This window comes from Nerophis lumbriciformis, linkage group LG37 (assembly GCF_033978685.3).
Source record: "Nerophis lumbriciformis linkage group LG37, RoL_Nlum_v2.1, whole genome shotgun sequence".
In the NCBI taxonomy this organism is placed as follows: domain Eukaryota; kingdom Metazoa; phylum Chordata; class Actinopteri; order Syngnathiformes; family Syngnathidae; genus Nerophis; species Nerophis lumbriciformis.
In genome coordinates, this window is record NC_084584.2 from 9,792,501 (window position 1) to 9,805,000 (window position 12,500).

Here is a 12,500-nt window from a genome sequence, read left to right on the forward strand (position 1 = left end):
ATGATTTATGTCACACCTCCTCATATGGAGGATACTTTTCCTTTCTCATGTCCCAAGAAGGCTAGAAATACAAGAACACGCACACACACACACACACACACACACACACACACACACACACACACACACACACACACACACACACACACACACACACACAATTCTTGTATTTCTTACCTTCTTGAGACCTCCAAAAAATGCCTCTTTAGGACCACCCTCTCTAGATGTATAAAGATTTGTATTAACAACATTAATAATATATACAAACTATGCAAATATAAAAAAGGTACGTTTTTAGTCAACTTTATTTTTTTGAATTTTTTGTTTGTAATTGGTTTTTAATCTTCATTATTTACTTCAAGTTATTACAGTATGTCTCTATATACATATTTATTTGTTTATTTTTCATTAATTTTGACCGAAGGGGGCGCATTTCAATTTCTTACCTACACACACTTGTTATTTCATATGTTGCCCAGAGGGGGAGCACTTTTAAAAGCGACACACAGTCAATTTGGGACCACTCTCATTTTAAAAGGTTTCCCCAGCAGGGGGTGCACATGAGACATTCTCTATTTGATGCAATGTTATTGGGACCATGATTTATGTCACACCTCCTCATATGGAAGATACTTTTCCTTTCTCATGTCCCACACACTCACACACATTCCTTGTATTTCTTACCTTCTTGAGACCTCTGAAAAATGCCTCTTTAGGACCACCCTCTCTCGATGTATAAAGATTTGTATTAACAACATTAATAATATATACAAACTATGCAAATATAAAAAAGGTACGTTTTTAGTACATTTTCTTTATTTTTTGGTTTGCAATTGGTTTTTAATCTTCATTATTTACTTCAAGTTATTACAGTATGTCTCTACGTATATATCTATTTTATTAATTTTGGCCAAAGTGGGGTGAATTTCAATTTCTTACACACACTTGTTATTTCATATGTTGCCCACTTTTAAAAGCGACACACAGTCACTTTGAAAAAATACGTCCTTTTTGGGACCACCCTCATTTTGATAAATTTCCGTATTGGGACCATTACTTGGGTCCTAAATTGTTCACCGGGCCTCATATGGAAGATACTTTTCCTTGTTGATGTCCCAAGAAGAGTAGAAAAACAAGAAAACACACACACTCACACACACACACACACACACACACACACACACACACACACACACACACACACACACACACACACACACACACACACACACACACACACACACACACACACACACACAGCTGAACGAGGCAATGGAAAGTTGTGCAGATGTTGGGTTAAAAATACAACACATTAATGTGCACCACATGTGGCACTCTGGCAAGACGGAGGATATTTTGGCGGCGGGGGGAGGGAAGAGTCCTGGGGTTTCTCCGACGCGGCGGCGAGGAAGACACACACACACACACACACACACACACACACACACACACACACACACGTATACACACACACGCTCACCTTGAGCCTTCTCCACAAACACCACCTTGGAGTCGGCCTGGAAGTTGTGTCCGTCCAGCAGCAGGCGCTCCCCCCCTAGGGCGGGGCCCGCGTCCAAACTCTGCTTGTCCACCAGCGGCAGCTCCTGCGCCGACCTCTGGGCTGCAGGCGGGAAGGAGGCAAGGAGTTAGGAGTTAGGCGTTAGGACCCACTCCCCATGCAGACCTGAGCATCCAGACGCCGCCATCTTCCCTGCAGACGATGGACGCTTCTTCCCTAAATATTTACTTGAGGAATGTTTGCCCTCCCCGTGACTTCACGCTCCGACTTTTACCTGCTGCAGCGTTTATTTTCCTCCAGTGATGGACGACGCCCGCCTGATAGCGCACACCATCCCGCTCTTAACACTTGTTGGGTCTTTCTTAGTCTCAAAAATACATTTCCGAATGAGTCGCGCAGTTCTTTTTAGTAACGATTCTTGATCTTTATTTTTTTTTAAATTAAAAATAGATTTTATTTTGTGTTATTATTTTTATATTTTATATTATTTATTAATCACAGTTTATTACGCGCTTGCATCATATAAATGTACTTACAAAATTACCCAAATATTTAGACAAAAATGCTATTTTATTGTCAGAAGGTCATCCAGCAACATTATTATTATTATAATTTATTTATTATCATACATATTTTATAACTGATGACTTCAAATCTATTTAAAACATGTTTTGCACTGAAACAAATTCAGCAAAATAACACATTTAAGATCATTAAAACTAGTCCTGTCAAATAATATTTGTTTTTAATCAGATTAATCACTTAAAAAAAAAAAGAATTAATCATGATTAATCGCAGGTTATTACGCAATTACATAATTTAAATGTACTTTAAAAATTACCAAAATATCTGGACAAAAATGCAGTTTTATAGTCAAAATGTCACCCAGGAACATTATTATTATTGTTATTATTTTATTTATTATTATGCAGATTTTATTATTGACAACTTAAAATCAATTTGATGTACGTTTTGCACTGAAACAAATTCAGCAAAATAACAAATTTAAGATCATTAAAACTAGTCCTGTCAAATAATATTTGTTTTTAATCAGATTAATCACTTTAAAAAAATTTTTATTAATCATGATTAATCGAAGATTATTACGCACTTTGTAGAAAAATGCATCTTTATTGGCAAAATGTCACTCAGAAACATGTTTATTATTATTATTATTATTAAAATTATTATTTATTTTTTTATTCATTATTATACATACATTAATATTCTATTACTAATCACTTAAAATCAATTTGATGCATGTTTTTTTTACAAAATAAAATCCACCAAAAAACACATTTTAAATCATCAAAACTCGTGCTGTCAAATTATATTTTTTTAAATTAGATTAATCACACATTTGAATTTGAATTAATCGCAGGTTACACACACTTCCATAATTTAAATGTACTTAAAAAAATACCCAAGTATATGGACAAAATGCAATTTTATTGTCAGAATGTCATCCAGGACCATTGTTATTATTATTCATTTATTTATTATCATACATATTTTATAACTGATGACTTCAAATCTATTTAAAACATGTTTTGCACTGAAACAAATTCAGCAAAATAACACATTTAAGATCATTAAAACTAGTCCTGTCAAATAATATTTGTTTTTAATCAGATAAATCACTTTAAAAAAAAAAAGATTAATCATGATTAATCGCAGATTATTACGCACTTGCATTATTATTATTTACTTTGTATAAAAATGCATCTTTATTGGCAAAATGTCACTCAGAAACATGTTTATAATTATTATTATTATTAAAATTTGTATTATTATTTTTATTCATTATTATACATACCGTATTTTCCGCACTATTAGCCGCACCTAAAAACCACAAATTTACTCAAAAGCTGACAGTGCGGCTTTTAACCCGGTGCGCTTTATATATGGATTAATATTACGATTCATTTTCATAAAGTTTCGATCTCGCAACTTCGGTAAACAGCCGCCATCTTTTTTCCCGGTAGAACAGGAAGCGCTTCTTCTTCTACGCAAGCAACCGCCAAGGTAAGCACCCGCCCCCATAGAACAGGAAGCGCTTCTTCTTCTACTGTAAGCAACCACCCGCCCGCGTAGAAGAAGAAAAAGCGCGCGGATATCACCGTACGTTTCATTTCCTTTGTGTGTTTACATCTGTAAAGACCACAAAATGGCTCCTACTAAGCGTCAGGGATCCGGTTCATGAAAAGACGCAATCTCTCCATCCACACACGGATTACTATTTCACAGCAACTGATATTCCTGTGAAACGCACTGTGGATACAACGGGAGCACGTACGGTGAATATTCGCACCACAGGGAATGAGAAGTCATCCTTCACTGTGGTTCTAGCTTGCCATGCTAATGGCCAGAAACTTCCACCCATGGTGATATTCAAAAGGAAGACCTTGCCAAAAGAGACCTTTCCAGCCGGCGTCATCATAAAAAGCTAACTCGAAGGGATGGATGAAGAAAAGATGAGCGAGTGGTTAAGGTAAGTTTAAGTTTACGCGAAGAGGCCGGGTGGCTTTTTTCACGCAGCTCTGTCCATGTTGATATACGTATGTTTGTGATTGCACATTTGCGTACATTTTGGGAGTGAACAGAGTTGTTAGAACGCTGGTTTTTAATATATTATTAAAGTTTGACTGACCTATCTGACTGTTTTTTTGACATTCCTTTAGCGCAGTTAGATGCGGCTTACAACACGGGGCGGCTTATAGGTGGACAAAGTTTTGAAATATGCCGTTCATTGAAGGCGCGGCTTTTAACCCAGGGCGCCTTATGGTGCGGAAAATACGGTACATTAATATATATTAAAATCAATTTGATGCATGTTTTTTTTACAAAATAAAATCCACCAAAAAACACATTTTAAATCATCAAAACTCGTGCTGTCAAATTATATTTTTTTAAATTAGATTAATCACACATTTGAATTTGAATTAATCATGATTAATCGCAGGTTATTACGCACTTGCATAATTTAAATGTACTTAAAAAATACCCAAATATTCGGACAAAATGCAATTTTATTGTCAGAATGTCATCCAGGAACATTATTATTATTATAATTTATTTATTATCATACATATTTTATAACTGATGACTTCAAATCTATTTAAAACATGTTTTGCACTGAAACAAATTCAGCAAAATAACACATTTAAGATCATTAAAACTAGTCCTGTCAAATAATATTTGTTTTTAATCAGATTAATCACTTTAAAAAAAAATTGATTAATCATGATTAATCGCAGATTATTACGCACTTGCATTATTATTATTTACTTTGTAGAAAAATGCATCTTTATTGGCAAAATGTCACTCAGAAACATGTTTATTATTATTATTATTATTATTAAAATTATTATTATTATTTTTATTCATTATTATACATACATTAATATTCTATTACTAATCACCTAAAATCAATTTGATGCATGTTTTTTTTTACAAAATAAAATCCACCAAAAAACACATTTTAAATCATCAAAACTCGTGCTGTCAAATTAGATTTTTTTAAATTAGATTAATCACACATTTGAATTAGAATTAATCATGATTAATCGCAGGTTATTACGCACTTGCATAATTTAAATGTACTTAAAAAATACCCAAATATTTGGACAAAATGCAATTTTATTGTCAGAATGTCATCCAGGAACATTATTATTATTATAATTTATTTATTATCATACATATTTTATAACTGATGACTTCAAATCTATTTAAAACATGTTTTGCACTGAAACAAATTCAGCAAAATAACACATTTAAGATCATTAAAACTAGTCCTGTCAAATAATATTTGTTTTTAATCAGATAAATCACTTTAAAAAAAAAAAGATTAATCATGATTAATCGCAGATTATTACGCACTTGCATTATTATTATTTACTTTGTCGAAAAATGCATCTTTATTGGCAAAATGTCATTCAGAAACATGTTTATTATTATTATTATTAATACAATTATTATTATTTTTTTATTCATTATTATACATACATTAATATTCTATTACTAATCACTTAAAATCAATTTGATGCATGTTTTTTTTACAAAATAAAATCCACCAAAAAACACATTTTAAATCATCAAAACTCGTGCTGTCAAATTATATTTTTTTAAATTAGATTAATCACACATTTGAATTTGAATTAATCATGATTAATCGCAGGTTATTACGCACTTGCATAATTTAAATGTACTTAAAAAATAATCAAATATTCGGACAAAATGCAATTTTATTGTCAGAATGTCATCCAGGACCATTGTTATTATTATTCACTTATTTATTATTATACATACTTAATAACTGATGACTTCAAATCTATTTAAAATATGTTTTGCACTGAAACAAATTCAGCAAAATAACACATTTAAGACCATTAAAACTAGTCCTGTCAAATAATATTTGTTTTTAATCAGATTAATCACTTAAAAACATTTTTTATTGATCGTGATTAATCGCAGGTTATTACGCACTTGCATTATTATTATTCGCTTTGTACAAAAATGCAATTTTATTGTCAAAATGTCATTCAGAAACACGTTTGTCATTATCATTATTGTTTTATTTATTATGATATTTATTATTTATTATGACACATACATTAATATTATATTACTAATCACTTAAAATCAATTTGATGCATGTTTTGTACAACATATATATATTTTTTAAATAATCAAAACTAGTCCTGTCAAATGATTTTTTTTTTAAATCAGATTAATCACACATTTGAATTTGGATTAATCATGATTAATCGCAGGTTATTACACACTTCCATAATTTAAATGTACTTAAAAAAAATACCCAAGTATATGAACAAAATACAATTTTATTGTCAGAATGTCATCCAGGAACATTATTATTATTATTAATTTATTTATTATCATACATATTTTATAACTGATGACTTCAAATCTATCTAAAACATGTTTTGCACTGAAACAAATTCAGCAAAATAACACATTTAAGATCATTAAAACTAGTCCTGTCAAATAATATTTGTTTTTAATCAGATTAATCACTTTAAAAAAAAATTGATTAATCATGATTAATCGCAGATTATTATGCACTTGCATTATTATTATTTACTTTGTATAAAAATGCATCTTTATTGGCAAAAGGTCACTCAGAAACATGTTTATTATTATTATTATTATTAAAATTTGTATTATTATTTTTATTCATTATTATACATACATTAATATTCTATTACTAATCACTTAAAATCAATTTGATGCATGTTTTTTTACAAAATAAAATCCACCAAAAACACATTTTAAATCATCAAAACTCGTGCTGTCAAATGATATTTTTTTAAATTAGATTAATCACACATTTGAATTTGAATTAATCATGATTAATCGCAGGTTATTACGCACTTGCATGATTTAAATGTACTTAAAAAATAACCAAATATTCGGACAAAATGCAATTTTATTGTCAGAATGTCATCCAGGAACATTATTATTATTATAATTTATTTATTATCATACATATTTTATAACTGATGACTTCAAATCTATTTAAAACATGTTTTGCAGTGAAACAAATTCAGCAAAATAACACATTTAAGATCATTAAAACTAGTCCTGTCAAATAATATTTGTTTTTAATCAGATTAATCACTTTAAAAAAAATGGATTAATCATGATTAAACGCAGATTATTACGCACTTGCATTATTATTATTTACTTTGTAGAAAAATGCATCTTTATTGGCAAAATGTCATTCAGAAACATGTTTATTATTATTATTATTATTATTATTAAAATTATTATTATTATTTTTATTCATTATTATACATACATTAATATTCTATTACTAATCACTTAAAATCAATTTGATGCATGTTTTTTTTACAAAATAAAATCCACCAAAAAACATTTTAAATCATCAAAACTCGTGCTGTCAAATTATATTTTTTTAAATTAGATTAATCACACATTTGAATTTGAATTAATCATGATTAATCGCAGGTTATTACGCATTTGCATAATTTAAATGTACTTAAAAAATAACCAAATATTCGGACAAAATGCAATTTTATTGTCAGAATGTCATCCAGGACCATTGTTATTATTATTCATTTATTTATTATTATACATACTTTATAACTGATGACTTCAAATCCATTTAAAACATGTTTTGCACTGAAACAAATTCAGCAAAATAACACATTTAAGACCATTAAAACTAGTCCTGTCAAATAATATTTGTTTTTAATCAGATCAATCACTTTAAAAACATTTTTTATTAATCGTGATTAATCGCAGGTTATTACGCACTTGCATTATTATTATTCGCTTTGTACAAAAATGCAATTTTATCGTCAAAATGTCATTCAGAAACACGTTTGTCATTATTATTATTGTTTTATTTATTATGATATTTATTATTTATTATGACACATACATTAATATTATATTACTAATCACTTAAAATCAATTTGATGCATGTTTTGTACAAAATATATATATTTTTTAAATAATCAAAACTAGTCCTGTCAAATGATATTTTTTAAAAATCAGATTAATCACACATTTGAATTTGGATGTATCATGATTAATCGCAGGTTATTACACACTTCCATAATTTAAATGTACTTAAAAAAATACCCAAGTATATGGACAAAATGCAATTTTATTGTCAGAATGTCATCCGGGAACATTACTATTATTATCAATTTATTTATTATTATACATACTTTATAACTGATGACCTAAAATCTATTTAAAACATGTTTTGCACTGAAACAAATTCAGCAAAATAACACATTTAAGACCATTGAAACTAGTCCTGTCAAATAATATTTGTTTTTAATCAGATTAATCACTTTAAAAACATTTTTTATTAATCATGATTAATCGCAGATTATTACGCACTTGCATTATTATTATTTACTTTGTAGAAAAATGCATCTTTATTGGCAAAATGTCATTCAGAAACACATTTGTCATAATTATTATTGTTTTATTTATTATGATATTTATTATTTATTATGATATATACATTAATATTATATTACTAATCACTTAAAATCAATGCGATGCATGTTTTTCTACAAAATAATTTTTTTTTAAATAATCAAAACTTTGAATTAATCATGATTAATCGCAGGTTATTACGCACTTGCATAATTTAAATGTACTTAAAAAATACCCAAATATTTGGACAAAATACAATTTTATTGTCAGAATGTCACCCAGGAACATTATTATTATTTTTATTATTGTATTTATTATTATGCATATTTAATTGTTTTATTATTGACAACTTAAAATCAATTTGATGCATGTTTTGCACTGAAACAAATTCAGCAAAATAACACATTTAAGATCATTAAAACTAGTCCTGTCAAATAATCTTTGTTTTTAATCACATTAATCACTTAAAAAAATTGATTAATCATGATTAATATCAGGTTATTACGCACTTGCATAATTTAAATGTACTTTAAAAACTACCAAAATATCTGGACAAAAATGCAATTTTATTGTCAGAATGTCATCCAGGAACATTATTATTATTATTGCTATTTTATTTATTGTTATACATATTCAATTATTTTATTATTGACAACTTAAAATCAATTTGATGCATGTTTTGCACTGAAACAAATTCAGCAAAATAACACAATTAAGATCATTAAAACTAGTCCTGTCAAATAATATTTGTTTTTAATCAGATTAATCACTTAAAAAATTTTTTTTTGGGATTAATCATGATTAATCGCAGGTTATTACGCACTTGCATAATTTAAATGTACTTTAAAAATTACCAAAATATCTGGACAAAAATACAATTTTATTGTCAGAATGTCATCCAGGAACATTATTATTATTGTTGTTATTTCATTTATTGTTATACATATTTTAATATTGTATTACTGATGACTAAAAATGAATTTGATGCATGTTTTTTTACAAAAATTTTTTAAAATGTTAAATAATCCAAACTAGTCCTGTCAAATTATATTTTTTTTAAATCAGATTAATCACACATTTGAATTTGGATTAATCATGATTAATCACAGGTTATTACGCACTTGCATAGTTTAAATGTACTTAAAAAATACCCAAATATTTGGACAAAAATGCAATTTTATTGTCAGAATGTTATCCAGGAATATTATTATTACTATTATGATTGTATTTATTATTATACATATTTTATTATTTTATTATTGACGACTTAAAATCAATTGGATGCATGTTTTGTACAGAAACAAATTAATCAAAATACCACATTTAAGATAATTAAAACTAGTTCTGTCAAATATTATATGTTTTTAATTAGATTAGTCACTTTAAAAAAAATTGGATTGATCATGATTAATCACAGATTATTACGCACTTGCATTATATTATTTGCTTTGTATAAAAATGCAATTTTATTGGCAAAATTTTATTCAGAAACATATTTATTATTATTATTTAATTTATTATAATTATTTTATTTATTATGACATATACATTAATATTCTATTACTAATCACTTAAAATCAATTTCATGCATGTTTTTTACAAAATAAAATCCACCAAAAAACACATTTTAAATAATCAAAACTAGTGCTGTCAAATGATATTTTTAAAAATCAGATTAATCACACATTTGAATTTGGATTAATCATGACTAATCACAGGTTATTACGCACTTGCATAATTTAAATGTACTTAAAAAATACCCAAATATTTGGACAAAATTGCAATTTTATTGTCAGAATGTTATCCAGAAATAGTATTATTGCTATTATTATTGTATTTATTATTATACATATTTTATTATTTTATTACTGATGACTTAAAATCAATTTGATGCATGATTTGCACTGAAACAAATTCAGCAAAATAACACATTCAAGATCATTAAAATGAGTGCTGTCAAATAATATTTGTTTTTAATCAGATTAATCACTTTAAAAAAAAATTGGATTAATCATGATTAATCACAGGTTATTACGCACTTGCATTATTATTATTTGCTTTGTATAAAAATGCAATTTTATTGTCAAAATGTCATTCAGAAATACGTTAAAAATTATTATTATTGTTTTATTTATTTTTTTATAGGGACGGCGTGGCGCAGTGGAAGAATGGCCGTGCGCGACCCGAGGGTCCCTGGTTCAGTCCCCACCTAGTACCAACCTCGTCATGTCCGTTGTGTCCTGAGCAAGACACTTCACCCTTGCTCCTGATGGGTGCTGGTTAGCGCCTTGCATGGCAGCTCCCTCCATCAGTGTGTGAATGTGTGTGTGAATGGGTAAATGTGGAAGTAGTGTCAAAGCGCTTTGAGTACCTTAAAGGTAGAAAAGCGCTATACAAGTACAACCCATTTATTTATTATGATACATACATTAATATTCTATTACTGATCACTTAAAATCAATTTGATGCATGTTTTTGTTTTTTTACAAAAAAACAAAAAATCCACCAAAAAACAAATTTAAAATAATCAAAACTAGTCCTGTCAAATGACATTTTAAAAAATCAGATTAATCACACATTTGAATTTGGATTAATCATGATTAATCGCAGGTTATTACGCACTGGCATAATATAAATGTACTTAGAAAATACCCAAATATTTGGACAAAAAGGCAATTTTATTGTCAGAATGTATCTCAGGAACATTTTGATATATTTCTATTTGATGTATTTATTATTATATAAACTTTACTGCATATGGTAAGATTGGAACCTCAATATACCAGTTTTCTCCAATGATGCGTTCAAGGGCCTGGGGTACGGCGGGTACTCACAGCACTCGATGGGGTTGGACGCGGCCTGCAGCGACACGCTTCTCCCGCCCGCCTGGTTGACGTGCACCCGGAACACCATCCTCACGCGCGTGTTCTTGCGCCCGATGTCCGTCTCGCCCTTCCGAAGCTCGATGTCGGAGTTGCGCAGCTTCAGGATGCCGGCGCAGTCGATTCTGAACGACAAGATGGCGTGGTATTACAATACTACGTCATAATTGTACATCATACGGTACAGTACTATGTAGCATTGTATGTTACAGTGTAGTACTCAATACTGCAGTATAGTCTATGCTACGGTAAACATTCAAAAATACCCTCTGGGGACGACTCACAGGGGAGCTGGGTAGGGAAGGCCTAAAACAGGCCAAAAGGTCAACATTCCCACTGCAACTTCATGAATTATTGTGTCGCCAAAAACAATTACCACTCCACATCAACTTAAAGACAGTATAAGTCCAGACGGTCAATAATAAAAAAGGTTAGTGTTTTTCATACCTACCATTGTTCTCTGTTGGACTAACTTCACTTCATCTAACATTCCACACCATTTAAACAAATAAAAGTATGTACTATGATTTATGGTTTAAATAATTAATATCAATAACCAAGAAAGCAATATGAGTATTTAAAACGTTGTATGGCGACACCCCTAACAGTATGTTTGTACTCCAGTACAGTAGAAAACAATATGATATAGTTTGGAATAGTACTGTGTGGTACGGCACAGTACTATGGTACAGTAAAAATAGGAAGATGTGTAACAACACATGATGCTATGTTGTACAACACACTAGTATATATTAGTGTAAGTGTGGTATGCTGTAGTAATATGACTAATGTGAAAGTACATGATAGGACAGTATTTTATGATATGGTATATATACATGTGTATAAATATACATATACACCCATATATACACACACACACACACTGTACATATACATACATACACACATACACGTATACATATATATATATACACACACGCATACATATATACATACAGTATACATGAATAAGTGTATATGTAGTAGAGTAGTTACTGATGTGTGTATATACATACATACATACTGTATACATGTATATGTAGTAATGTGTTTACTGACGTGTGTATATACGTACATACATACATACATATATATACATAAAGTATAAGTGTATATGTAGTAGAGTAGTTACTGACATGTGTATATACATACACACACATACA

At 29.3% G+C, this 12,500-nt stretch overlaps 1 protein-coding gene across 1 annotated transcript in view; it reads right to left on the bottom strand.

The window, feature by feature from the left end:
* Positions 1 to 12,500, bottom strand: part of nfatc1 (nuclear factor of activated T cells 1) — a 79,646-nt gene that overhangs the window by 35,040 nt on the left and 32,106 nt on the right. Inside the window, exons 5-6 of the mRNA XM_061931029.1 lie at positions 11,290 to 11,462; positions 1,481 to 1,621 (exon numbers count right to left, since the gene is read on the bottom strand). Coding sequence (XP_061787013.1) covers positions 1,481 to 1,621; positions 11,290 to 11,462 — 314 coding nt within the window. The remainder of the gene's footprint in view (positions 1 to 1,480; positions 1,622 to 11,289; positions 11,463 to 12,500) is intronic.